General features: G+C 38.9%; 1 protein-coding gene across 1 annotated transcript in view; it reads left to right on the top strand.

Annotated features, from left to right (window-relative positions):
* Positions 1-13,330, top strand: part of Etf-QO (electron transfer flavoprotein-ubiquinone oxidoreductase) — a 212,922-nt gene extending 199,592 nt beyond the window's left edge. Inside the window, exon 10 of the mRNA XM_083129645.1 lies at positions 11,551-13,330. Coding sequence (XP_082985771.1) covers positions 11,551-11,714 — 164 coding nt within the window. The 3' untranslated portion in view covers positions 11,715-13,330. The remainder of the gene's footprint in view (positions 1-11,550) is intronic.
* The last annotated feature ends 1,189 nt before the right edge of the window (positions 13,331-14,519 follow it).

Below are 14,519 nucleotides of genomic sequence, written 5' to 3'. Positions count from 1 at the left end.
CCCCTCTACTGAAATTCTATAGGACCTAAAAATGCCTAAACGAACTATAAATTCCTATAAATGCCTAATAAGCCCTATTCTTGAAAAACACATTTTGAACCATTCGCTTAAATTTAACAATAACTTTTATCAAGAACCCTTAATTTCCACCACAAAGGTTTGACTTGAACTTTGAGACCTTGATCGAATCCGAGCGGCAAAAGAACCAATGCAAAACGAAGGGGCGTCAACATGTGTGCAAATTTCCGCTATCTTCCAGTCTGCATCACGAAATTGGAAAAATGTGGAGCGAACTGTCTAGATGAGGCGTTTCCATTGATAAACGCTGCACTTCCCAGGCAATGAAAGGGACTGTAGATGTAGCATGCCAAACAAAAATGCGGGCTATTTTGGGACGGAATCCTAGCTACAAAATCATTCCGTTGTTAAAGAAGGGCCGGCATTATTCCCGGTCTCCATAATTATGCCTATGAACTAATTATAAGCACCTAAAAGTCCTAAATCTCCCTTTTTTAGCACCTAAAAATACGTTCCCTACTTATGAGCCACTGCGAATACCTTTCCACCCATCCGCCTGTGAACAGGCCATTGTCGAACTTCTCCTCCATTAGTAAACTTGCTGGTGTGTTAAACATGCCCAGAGACAGTGGCGGATCCAGAGCGGGGGCACAGGGGCACGTGGCCCCCCAAATACTCGAGCAAATTATACTCGTAATATGTAATTTACAAAATTAATAAAAAAATCTTATTAAGTATGTGTACACTTTTGAAAAGTGGTGCACCACGTATATCGTTAAAAATTGCCGAACATCATTTGAAGTTGGTGCCCTCTGTGCATTGTTGAAAGTAGGTGCCCCCCATACACCATTGGAAGTTGGTGTCCCCGAACATCGTTGAAACTTGGTGCCTCTCGAACATCGACTATGTTTCTTTCATAAATAGTTTGTATAGTTTCTCCCTGATCTTTGTTCCGTCATGTAAGAATCAAAGGGCGTGAAAGTAAGGTTTAAAGCGCATTATCCTACCTATCACTATATGCATGCAGGTGGTACGATCAGAACTAAGCTCGCATTTATTCAATAATGTTCTCATCTTTACTTTACATTGTTTACTCATCTCTATTGGATATAAGAAAGAACAGTGCTCAAGAGTTTGATAAAGTCTTTCAGGAAAGTAAAGCACTTGCTGAAGAGCTGAATGTTGATGTAAAAATACCAAGAATTGCACAGAATCAAAGACATAGGTCAAATATTCCCTCAAAGAATGTCATCGATTATTTCAGATGTGTTGTGTTCATCCCTTTTCTGGATTATTTAATATCTGAATTTGATTATAGATTTCAACAGAAAATGATTCCGAAATTCATTGTTGAAGATGATCTAGCTAAAGATATAATTGAGGCAGATAAATTTTATGAAGATGATGTGCAGTCTATTTTAGCATTAGAAGGGGAACTCAAGTTATGGAGACAATTCTGGTTATTGGAAAAATCTACCACAGATAATTCAGCAGAGGCGTACAAAATTTCATTCCTTGTATCCCAACATTACAAGTTTGCTACACCTGTTGTGTGTGATTCAAGTCACAACGGCTACAGCTGAGCGTTTATTCTCAAATCTGCGAAAAATGAAGACCTATCTTAGATCTACAATGGGTAATGAACGATTGATTGGTTTGGCTCTCCTGAACACCCATAAAGATAATTACCAAGTGAAACCAGAGGAGATTATTGACATATTTTCAAGAAAACATTCACGAAAACTACAGCTACAGTATTTGTAGGGTGAGGTAAATGTCTCTAGTAAGTTCCAATTATTTGACGATTGAAAAGTTAAACTGGTGTCCAAATTAGTAGCAGCTTTATCATGCATCATGCATGTTACTGAAAAGGACTCAGGTGCTACATTAAACTAATTATAAAGCAAAAAAGAATTAAGAAATGAAGTAAAACAGGCTGTTTATAATATGAAAATACTTATGTAACTTGTGCGTTTCTGTGTTCGCGAGGAATACGCTATTTTTAATATATTGTTTTTTACAATGTAATTTTTAAGTATTATTTGTTCTTAATAACTTGGCGGCATGTACAGATAACTGGAATTGGTACTTAAAGAAATATTAAAGTATAAGAGACTTGTTTCACCATGGTAAGCTTTAATTTAAAGTAGTACTGTAATCTTCATTAGTATTTATGTGTACACTTTTGGAAATTGGTGCCCTTCCCCCCCCCCAAAAAAAAAAACTGAATCCTGGATCCGCCCCTGCACATAGTTATTGAATTTTCATTTGCCGAGAAATTTCTGTAAGTTTTAGGCTGACAGAGGGCAAGAAGCCACTCTTCTTTACTGGTCCAAGTGTGTATAGGATGTGCCATCTTTAAAACAACAAAAATATCGTTTTGAAACACTTGATTTAGTGTTGCAGCGTTGAGGTCGTCTTGTTTTGTAAATAACAGTTGATCCCTCATTGTAAATTTGAGCTGTATACAATCTGCCCTACAATTTGTATTGGACTTTTATTAAGGTTTTTTCATTTGGCTCTTGTAATATCTTTGGTACCTTGCGCACTCCTTGCCTCCTACACCCAGTGTGTTTCGCAGGAAATCCACCTTCAGGCGTAATCTAGCATCAGCGCCGTGGAGGTTTAGTGGGACGGGGGCTTGTTTTAACAAGTAGCGTGCCAGGAGAACTTTGCTCCAGAAATAAAATATAGAGTGTAGTAAATAAAATTAACGAGCTATCAGGTTTTCCTGCACACGACCAACGTGTTACACACATCATCCAGTCCCAAGTCTGGAAAATATATGTGATTGAAGGTTTGTGATATGATCTTAATTCGAGATTTAGAACTCTGCGTGAAGTCTACGATGGACGGATTTTACCGGTCGCACCACAACACCCTCTTCCTTCCCCTTGCGAAGGGAATTTTAACACTTCAGGAAGGAATTGCTAAAACAAGGGGTAGGGGTAGATATTACAGATGAACAGTAAGGATTAACCCTCAGAATACTTTTAAATAACTTCTTATTTTCTTACTCTTCTCAGACGGAATCTTGCGATAGCTCAGACAGTACTGCATAGATCTACTTTCCTCGTCTCCCATGCTGGAGCGTTCACAATGGAATATCACTTTAATCGTAGACACATACTTAGGTACATGTAAAAATATCCGTGCTGGCAGTTTCAGCTCACAATTACCTCTTTCATTTTCATATACCACCGTATTGGTAAGATAGGCTAAACTACATTTTAACATAGAGATAATGAATATGTTCACTTAAGTTTCAATTTCACTGCATCTTTCACCTCACGATCCATATTTGAGGGTCCACTGCCACAGACAAATCACGGTTATACGTGTAGGCTTCGAACGTATAGCGCTCGTTTTGCCTGTCCGAGATTTATTCGCATGAGCGAAGAAGCTCTCGATTCCGTACGTTACCTAAGCCCCGCTACAGGTTAAGTTAGCAGCAACTTTTCTCATATATAGACCCAAACGTACGCGCAGAATATAGTTCCTCTGGAATACTGCCGATATTCTCACTGTCTATGATATGAACAGATCGGCGGTTGAGGTAAGACTGGCACAGGAGATGCTGAGCGCCGCTATTGCGCGGATTAATACACAAAACCTGCTGCAAACAACCTGTCGCGGTGCTCTGAGCGTCGTCCGTGCGAACTATTTGTGGCTCGAGCGAAATGCTCTTCTGCAACACTAGTCTCAATGTTTCCACCATACACGCTGTGGTAACACGGCGCCCAGATGACAGGCCGTTTTGTAATTCTATCACTCGACACTATAGCGGCCTGTTCTTGTAATAAGATCTATATAAGCCATGGTAATTAATCATCAAATTTGTCATAATCAGATTCCACGATTTCCAAAACATGATTTGCACTTCGCATCCGGAATCCTCGAATAAATTCAGCAAAGCGATATCAGGATAACCGAAAGCCGAACAAAAGATTTCGGTAGTTAAGGAAAGCTAGAACAATGAATGGATACTAAGACGAGGGGGAGGATGATGAATTATTCATGTTCGATTCCGATTTTAAAGTTTTATCGCAACGGAACTTTCATTTTCGTGCCACCTGTTGACGACATTCGACCGTTAAATCGAACACTCGCCGAATGCTAATTTTGGATTCTACATGCCAAGCAAGTGACTTGGAGGCAATTTTCGACTTTTATTATTCGCATAGTTTATTGTGCTAATCAAAGTAAACGTTCCGATATGTAGCTGCGAGGACGCTCTTCTTTCCATCGGGAATAAATTCTCGATTCTATCACGATGCACTCAAAATGCTTCCAGTAACTTCCAACGCAGACGTTTATTGTTTACGTGTGTTGGTTCTGCTTGTTGATTTCCATATTCTGTACCTGTTTTTGAGGCTTACTTTCCAAATTATTCACAACGTGACGCAGTGGATAGCACAGCGCGCTACGATGTCAAGAGTTCCCGGGTTCGAATACCGGCCTGAACGAGGATGTTCTTTGTGAGTGTCCTTGTATCAACTTCTTGATATCATCACTCATCCTCACTTCGCGATTAGCCAAAAGTGGAAGAAAAGTTAAGATAAACGCAATCAATTTAGACCAGATCCTAACACTTCCCTCCACCCAATATATGGCGTACGTGCATTGAGAAGCACGGAAACTATTTAAGAAAGTGATAGCCAATTTTCCAGAATATGATGGTCAACTGACGGTAAAATATTTAAGGTTATTATTGAATCACCATCGTACATTGATTCATTTTTTCTTCTTCATCCTGTGCATGTATTGTTTTTATATCGCTGGTGTTTTATAACACTGTAGTTCTCTTTTTTCAAAACTCTTGTAACTGGAAACTCTCCATGGTTTTACACTATTTTTAGATTTCTTGACAAGACACACATCACTAGCATTTTCCTGTGGAAAATGTGGCTCCGAGAAGCCTTTTACTGTGCGTAAGAGGGGTGGAACCATCTTGCGATTCTTCCCCTTCTTTTCCACCTATCTTAACCCTAATTCCTTCCTATTTCGCTCCGTTCACACACTTGTGACCCCGCGAAAACACTTACATACGTTTCCATGGCAACCGAGACTTAGCATCGCTTGTCGTGGGAATCTCATCAGCCGGAATTTAGGAGCTGGGGGGTGGGGAGAGCATCCTCACATCCCCGAAACTCTTCGCATCGCCTCCATATAACAATGACACACTACATAACCACTTCACGCTGGCGTTGAGGGTTCTTTGTTTGGGGATTCACCACGGATCATCTAACGGTTCAATAAGACTGAAAATTAATACAAGCACGCGACCCACCCCTCCACCCCCCTTCCCCAAAATGCTTTGGCTTCGCTTAGGATTATGTAGGGGCCAATAATCTTCGGATTAGGTTGGATGCGCGCTTGCGTTTTCGGATTTCGTGTTCACTTATTTGTGGTTATGGACGGTGGCGAGACGAGATGTGACACAGTCTCGTCTATCTGTTACTTTCTGGGTCTCGTCTCGAAGTGGTGGATCCCCGATTGTAGTCGAGGGGTCCTGGGTTCGGTAACCGTTGGAGGCACATAGTGGTTCTGATCACACATACATATATATATATATTCAGTCAGTCGGTCATCATTCTCTGCTGTAATAGGCAGGCTTTCACTGCTACCTCAAGACTTTATGAACTTACGCTTCAAGCCACTGTTGGATCCACATATTTCAATATCATCTGTCATATGAGTTGTTTTTCTTCTCTGGATCCTTTCCCCGTTGACCATTCCTTCCAGTGAGTCTTTTAGCAGCCAGTTTTTTTCTTAGCCAGTGTCCCACTGTCTTTTCTTGATCACTTCAAGTATTGCTTTCCTTTCACCAACTCTTTCCAACAGTTTTCTTACTCTGTCCATGTCACACCCTCTACTCTTCGCCATAGCCACGTTTCTAAAGCTTCCAGTCGCTTTTCTTCAACTCTTTTGCAACGTCCAGGTTTCTGCGTGATACAATACCACTTCTAAGTAGAGCGCCAACAATCAAGCTTGATAACAAAAATATAAAACGAGTGGAACATGCCAGATATCTAAGAGTAACCATATCAAGAGGTATGAAGTACAACCAACATGTTGAGTTAATGTGAAATAAAGCAGAAAAAGTCATGAATTAAATTATATCATTGGGAACAAACCACTTCAGCCTCTCAGTGAACCACATACGAACATATAACAGTATTCTAAATGCAATAGTAACCTATGGAGCTAGTCACTGGTACGAATGTGTGACACAAGTAAAAGTTACTAAAAAACTTCGATCATCACAAAGGAAGATACTTATACGGCTGAAAGGGGCATTTGGAACGACCCCGACCTTGGCTCTCCTGGTAATAGTTGGTGTATGGGCCATGGATTTACAGATCCTGTTGCGTGCTGCAAGATATTGGCACAAGAAAGAAGAAATTCTGACGGTGGAGAAGATTGTAGAATCAGGAGTTCAATCTCCACATGCTATCTATGAAGCACTTCTCAGTAGGTGGCAAGGAGAGTGGGACCGGGCTCAACAGATAAAAAAGGTGTATGAATTACTTCCTAACATAAGTTTGGAATGGCGTATCTAAACCCATCAAGAGGAATGGTCACTTTCTGTCGGAACATGGGCCGTATGGTCAGTCTTTGTTCAGAAGGAGACAAAGGAATGAGGAACCGTGTACGAAATGTGGACCTACGGTAGTAGATACTCCCGAACATAAAATACTAGAATGTTCCTATAATCAATAAAATGCAAAAAATCGTAATGATATACAGGGGAAAACGATGTACGAATGCTTAAGGGATAAAAATTCAACTGAGGCACTAGACAGACTCACAGATGTGATATCAAAAATAGAATTCGAAGCATACAAAAGTGCTCGTCGAGGAGGAGCAATCCCAAGAAGAGCTACAGACAGAAGAAGAAATACAAATGCCCAACCGAGGAGATCAAGAAGACTGGCGAGAGTTAAAATCGATCTACCGGAACCACAACAATAAGAAGGGCCACCCTCCTACTGAAGTCTTATGTGAGCTGTCATAAGGCGACATAAAATGTGTCTGGGAAATGAAGGCTGCAACGTGGCCTATCGACATATTCTTCTAGTACATGCGGAATATTTGAAGTAGAGTAAATTGAAAGGCAATTGTAATATAAATAACAAATAATTAAATTAAGCTGAGGTGTAAGGTAATAGCTATTTTACAAGGTTATGTTTTTATTCGGTGTATGTAAGAAGGTAATAGTGTATAATGCATACAGGGCACCATAAACAGTATATAAGTTCTGTGAATTTATACTTATCCTTTCTAATGTTTACGAATGTCGCCGAACAAGACAAACCTCGCGGTCATGTCTTGATGTAACTGATGGCTATCTAGATTTTTGAATGAAGAATACAGTCTTGAAGGAACCCTTATGGACGTCTTCTCGTGTTGTAGTCGTTTATCACAACGCACTGGGAAGTAAATTTGACTTAAGACACTTAACAATCCTTTGCGGTTGTGCCATAATTTATTATTTAACTTCATCGCCGTGATTACAATTTTCTGAATGTAACTTCTTATTCAGTAGTTGTTGATCAGTAGGGGTAGGATTTTCATATTTGAAGAAAGTAATTGAATTAAGGTGCTTTTTAAGGGCATATTTGGCCGTTTCTACGTGATAGAGCATATTTTGATGGATTTTCGGTCATATTCAGCATATTTTGGCTTTTTCAAGAAATGTACAGTCATTTTCGAAGTGGATGTGTTCTTACTCCTATGTTGACTCGAGGATTTTTCTTTGGACTGCAGCAAAATCCTTTTAATTTTTATATGAAAATTTACAGAAAGTATTCATTGTGCATTGCAACTCATGGTCCATAAAGTGAATTTAAAGTAGTACGTATATGAAAATATTTCAGCTTGTGTTAGATATTGATGTTTGAAACAGTCCAGTTTTAAGGGTATATTTGTAAAATTATAGTGCATATTTTGTAAAATTTTAGGTCGTAAGAGCATATTTTATTTTGCATATTTTGGTGATTTTTTGGTCATAAAAATCCTAGCTCTGTTGATCAGCATCCAATGTAAATTGGGTATTATCCGTTGTGTACGTACAACTTAACAGCGCCTCCGAAAGTTCTCTAGAACCCTTTATTTAAGTTACTATTTATATTTTCTGAGGACGGCTTGAATTCTACATTGTATGATTTTGAGCCATTATTGCACATGATTTGTAATAGTAAAATTACAGGTCTGTCGTAGGTTCGATCTCGACCACCGACCACCTGAAGGCGAGAGAAGACGTCCTCTCTCGAAACGTGATGTTAGATAAGTAGTAGAAACACTTGACAATTAAGCATTGCTGGCTAATGAAGTAAAATCCAATACAATGCAGATATGATATAGCACAGCGGTATTCAAACTTCCGAAGTTTCGCAGGCGAGGTACGAGAACTTCCGAAAAATTGCTTTTGGTTACAAGAAATACACCAATCTGTTCATCATTCGTCGCCAGGAAAGCTTACATCAATGTTTTTCATCTGTATCATTGCAATTCGGGTTGGTTGTCCATCGGCAATGTCATCTCCCGTGTTTTTGAACTGAGACAGGAACTGCACTCATACCTCGTTGAAGAAAACCATTCCAACGATGAAAACTTCATTGATAGTGTCTTTGTACAGAAATTGGCACACCTTCCTCATATTTTCCACAAACTGAATGTTCTGAATGTACCTCTACAAGGTATAAGGGAATCCTCACCTATCAGACAAGTTGGCAGCCTTCAAAAGGAAGTTGCTGCTTTATAAGAGAAATATTAAATATGAAATCATTCGTGATTTCTTTCGTACATTGAGCGCATTGTTAGGCTAAACAGGTCTACAATTAAATGAAGAAATCCAAACATTGCCGTATGCCTGTTTTTAACATGTAATCCAGCTTTTCTTACCTTTTTACCTAATGAATATCGAATGGCTGAATAAAATGACACCAGCTTATAAACATAAAAAAAAAACTGTACACGGCCTGTATTAATCATGCACATTATATCTTCATTGCTTGTACCAACAGTAAACAAACACATGAAGAGATTTGTGTTGATCTTTCATGGTCACATCACACGTATTTATCTATTATTATTATTGAGGGGAGGCGCGTGCAGATTTTGGCAGGGAGGCACGACAGCTAAAGGTTTTGAAAATCAGCATGTTTAAGTATAACTTACTTCAAAAACACTTTCAATAGATAATCTCTTAAATCAAGGAAATTGTTATGGAATGATTAACGAATCAAATTATTTTCCTCTCGCTACCCGTATGCATAACTTGAAACTCAACTTGCAAGCACGTTAAAGCAGGTCTAATTGAAAATGTACAGCCAAAACTTTTCCCAAATTGGTACTTTACAGTTCTGCAAATATACAAGAATGCAAATGGAAACTGAGTTAGTTTCAAAAACAAAACATTGTTTATAAATGCGTACCTGCGCGCTGCACATGACTCGGTGGCGCTATCGGCTTTAAATTAACTGCTTGTAATTACAACCGTGGGAAAAACGACTCTGCAGATTCCCCTGCTGTTATCGTTATTTATATCTTTCCACGCATTTTGCTAACTAATGCTTGATTTACGCGTTTTCATCTGAGCATCATAAAGCGTACTCAATTTGCGACGTTCCCTTAAAACCACGCATTGTGCGTTAATATTCCGTGCACGGCCTGCGGCCAAGTGGAATCAAAATCAAAGGTATTTCATGTTGAATATTAATGCATCGTTATCTGTTTTTTTATTTTTAAATGCATTGCCAACCTCCGTGCAGCCTTCCGGGGGCGAGTAAATAATAAGCGCCGTTCGGTTAGTTAATTCATTGATTGATGCATCAACGTGACAGCCAAATGCCTCATGCATTATTCAGTGCATTGAACTTTGCTTAAGGCTTCGGTTCAAATATTCATTCCGAATTATCTCAAATAAAATTATTTTTTAAATTTTTTCCCGTTGATTTCGATGTCTTGGTAGCTTGCAGTACAATGTGTTTTGTGCTAGAGGATACATTTCCTGCTGGATTTGTTGCTTATCATTTTACAAACGTTCAAAATCTCAAAGTAACCGAAAAATTCAGTCAGCTGTGGATTCACGAGGGAATTCTGAGGTTAGAAATTGTAGTCGGCACTTTTCTAGCACGTTTCTTACATCATTCTCCGCTACAGTAGTCCCACAAGAATGAGTCGTAGAACCTCTTCGATGGCGTAGTGGTAACGTAATCAAGGGGTCCCGGGCTCGATACCCGCTTGGGGCACATAGTGGTTAGGATCCCACTTTAAACTGTAGATCCAGTCCGATTAGCCTTACTGTGTATAAAGTGGACTTAGAACACCAACTCAATCAATCAAAGAACGAGTCTTAACTCAACACTTACCGCCGGCCCCTGTGGCGGAGTCGTTAGCACATCGCGCTACGACGCCAGGGGTCCCTGGGTCGAATCCTGGCCTGGGCATGGATGTTTGTGATTCTCCTTTCATCAATTTCATCACTCATCCCCATCTTCGCAAATTTGCCAAAAGTGGCACAAATGGCGAAGTAAAGTAAAGCAAATCAATCAATCAGCAACACTTACCACATCATTCCCTCAGTTCTTCCTACCCTGCCCCGACAGTTTGCTTTGTTGCACATCTAGGACGTAAAATTTTCATTTGTTTTTCGGTGATTCGTGTAAAGGTAACCGTGTATCAAGGAAGGCTTTCCCTTAGAGGCTTTGACAATTTCGAATTCATTTCTAGCTTGGCTTAGCCCGTGAACAATTAAGTGTGTTTGTGTGAAGTTCAAGTCCTGATTGGAACGCCAGTTCGTTATCTTTCGCGTAGCTCGAGAGGAAGCCGACCGAACGCTTATCTGGTTTCGAGCCATCAACGGATTTTCTGAGAAGCCCTGTTGTCGCTTTTACCTGCAGTGTTCAGACACCCAACACGAACCGCGACGACGTTACGCTCCCAAGGTCTCCACATTGTATTTAAAAATATAGCACAACACAATAACACAACCTAGCAAAAATAACCGTAACCTCACGTCAAGAAATATGTAAAGAAACTGAATTGGCAACGTGTCATTTACTCCACGTAGACTTGACAAGCACTGTCAGTTCCTGAAACGGACGCTATTGGTGGGAAAGATTTGAGGGGAAGATATACTGCGCTCCACGTGGACTTGACATATGGTTGTTCAGAAGCTGATCATTCGGAACTTTCTTTGAAATAAAGTGGCGTTCCAATCAGGACTTCAACTTTACCCAGATGTGCTGCTTCTCCAATTTATGCCATGCATTCAGGTAGTATTTGCTACGTACGCAACTTCAACGACACCTGCTAGTTTCAGCGTCGTAGGTGTTACTCCCACCCCTCTTCACTTTCCCCTGTACTCAGAGTCCACCATACTTGTGCGCATATTCCATGTACGCAAAGTCAACGTAACCTATTTTATTGGGATGCCCTTAGAGTGTGTGTGTTGCTTAGTTTGCCAATTAAAGTGCGTGTGATAAAAATGAAGGTAAACTTATATTTTGAACCTTATCTTTTTAGGTGTCTATGAATTTGTGCCTTTGGAGGAGGGAGATGGGCAACGGCTCCAAATCAACGCTCAGAACTGCATTCACTGCAAGACGTGCGACATCAAAGACCCGAGCCAGAACATCAACTGGGTTACACCAGAAGGTGGCGGCGGGCCTGCTTACAACGGGATGTAATCTGATCCGTGGTTTGCCCTTACGCAACGTAACAATGCAAGAACATGTATTTTTATATGGAATGTGGTGTGTTTTCAAAGTTGGCAGCGGTAGTGTTATGTTGTTTACGGATTCTCATCTTCATCCTGTTGTGATTTATAAAATAGGTCTTCTAACTCCAACACTTGTCAATCTTGCATGGAGAAAATTGCACAATGTCTTGCTGTAGATCTCAATAATTCGATTTTTTGCTGTTTTTTAAAGCTCTACATTTGGTTAAATTACTAGGAACGTGAAGATTACTTCACTGTCTATTCAGAATAATCATGTAACTGATTTTCCTTTTTAAATATTAGTTGATTATTGGAATAAAACTGATTTGGAAAAACTTGGGAAAGTCAGGAAAATTATGCTGTCACTATGAAAGGATAAATTAATTTTGTAAAAGTATTCCAAAACTTGAGAGTCGAAATAAGTGCACGTTATTGTACAGTCACCGGCAATAATAATGCAATACACATGTATCCTTAAATACTCGCTTCCCTGTAAGGCGTCATGTACGTTGCCCTACTCTGCGCTGGTGGTAGAAGATGCCATTGAAAATTTGCTATTAAAATCCACTACTTGCCGCCTTAGAGTTATGCAACAGACATAACACCTTGCAGGGAAGTGAGTATTGAAGGATACATGTGTATTCCATTTTTATTGCCGCTGACTGTACGTCTAGTGAATATATTCGTAAACCCTGATTTGATAAAACAGTTTTATTCATTCATTGTTCTCTGCCTTAATGGGCACGTTTTTCATTGCACCCTCCAGGCTTTCCATACGTTTCATGTCAGCAGAGTATCCACTTGTTTAAAGAAATTCTTTTAAATTATGATGTTTCTTGCAACTTAAGCCGTTGCTCTATAACCCAACGCAAATATTTTGTTGTAAATAACGCATTTTTTAAAAAAAATAGAATTTCAGTAAGTTAATGATGTCTGATAAGGTAGGGAAATTTGTTTGGCAAAGTGAATGGGAATTCTGTGTTACTCAATCTTGAACAACAAAAAAGGAATTGTTTATTTTTTCCCCTTCCTATCCTCAGAGAAGGATGCAGTGTTAGCTATATAACCTAATAGTCTTTAATAGTTTTATATCACTTAAATTAGTTGTCATCAGGTGTCTTTGATCGGTATTTAAGCCAAAAATGAGTTTTTAAATCATGTCCTTACTTGATTTATACACACGAACGTGTATATATTTACATATAAAAAAGGTGACGGAATATTTTGAAGGATTTGTTCGATTAAAGATTAAGATAAATCAAATATAATTGGTAAGATAACGTATGAATATTATTTTTGCTGTTCTATATATTGTATCATTGGAAATCCTGCTGCCACGAATTCAAAATATCAGGTAATGATGTATGTTTTTATGTAAATATTTCAAAGATTTGTACGAATTTTGTTATTTGTATGTTTTTTTTGTACTGTGTTGAAGACAATAATACAATTTTTTATTAGCTCAAGATAGCAACAGGACAGAAAAATGGTTTTGAGTTGTAACTGTAATGGTTTAGAATTGATTCTCTCCTGTGTTTGTTCTGAAATATTCTATAATTCTGCAGCTATACACACAAAGTTATACGTTGGATTTTATGAGAATAGAATTTATAAGGAGCTTCCGTTTATTATTGCCTAAAATCTAGTTAAACTCTACATGTCTCACTCAAGCGATTTATCGTGTCTTAAGATATTTCTTAGTTCTTCATTTTGGTTTCTATATTATTTTTCGCTACTGTTCATGTGTGGTCGTTTCTTTCACAGAGAGTTAATTTTATCCAGTTACATTTATGCAGTCATATTAGCGTTAGGTTAGCAGCACTCCACAGACACGCGGATGAATACTACTGCCGTGTGTCATGTACTTCGGGAACTACGCTTTGTTTGCAGAGGTAAGGCGGCTACGGTGTTCATTGTTATTGAGTGTTGCCAAAAGTTATATAGAAGATCGTGCTTCTCCTTTTTGAGGTGATTTTGAGACTTTGGTGGAACGTATATTTTATCTAAAGTGTATTAGGTTAAGAAATATGGCAACAGTTGTACGGCATTTTCGTACACAATGCAGCATTCAGGTGACGTTCGTGTAGTACCAACCACACAGTTGCTCAGTACCGACCAAAATTAATGACACAAATTATGAAAGGGTAGCTACGTTTAGTCCTATATTCTCTCTTTTAAGATTATAATTGCTCAGAATGAGGAAAGAGTGCTGCTGGGCATATTTTTGTGCTTCCTCTCTTTGTTTTCCATAATAAGAAAATATTGTATGCCATTCAGCCCAAATTCCAACTCATTTGGCTGAACCATACTTGATGCATCAGCTGGCTTTTCATAATCTAGTTGAACTGTCTCATTTCAATCTTTATCTGATTTCAGGTATTGTTGACGACGTTTCTCTTACACAGAAAGCTCTAGAGGTAAGGACAAGAGAGAGACAGTAACAAATCTAGTTTAAAGAAGGGCGCATGTCGAATGTGCAGATAAGAACAAGCGTTATTTCGGAAATTTGTCTGACATCTTGTAGTTTCAGTGTTTTCTGCATGGTTACATACAAATTATCAAGATCTAAACTTTTATTTAGCCCGTGCAATCTGATGAAGAACTGACTGGTCGGTACCGGCCAACAGTTTTCTATCTTCTAAAGATTTCTTTCGTCTATTTTTATTTTAGTCCATAATGAGGTTTCCATAATGAAATCTTATCAACAACTTCATGAGATATAACCTGTTCGTAATTAAGCATAAACTCTGCTGTAGCTCACTGTTTTTCACAT

Source organism: Lepisma saccharinum, chromosome 10, assembly GCF_977018435.1.
Source record: "Lepisma saccharinum chromosome 10, izLepSacc3.1, whole genome shotgun sequence".
Lineage (NCBI taxonomy): Eukaryota > Metazoa > Arthropoda > Insecta > Zygentoma > Lepismatidae > Lepisma > Lepisma saccharinum.
The sequence above is the reverse complement of the archived record's forward strand: the minus strand, read 5'-3'. Positions and strand labels throughout refer to the sequence as shown.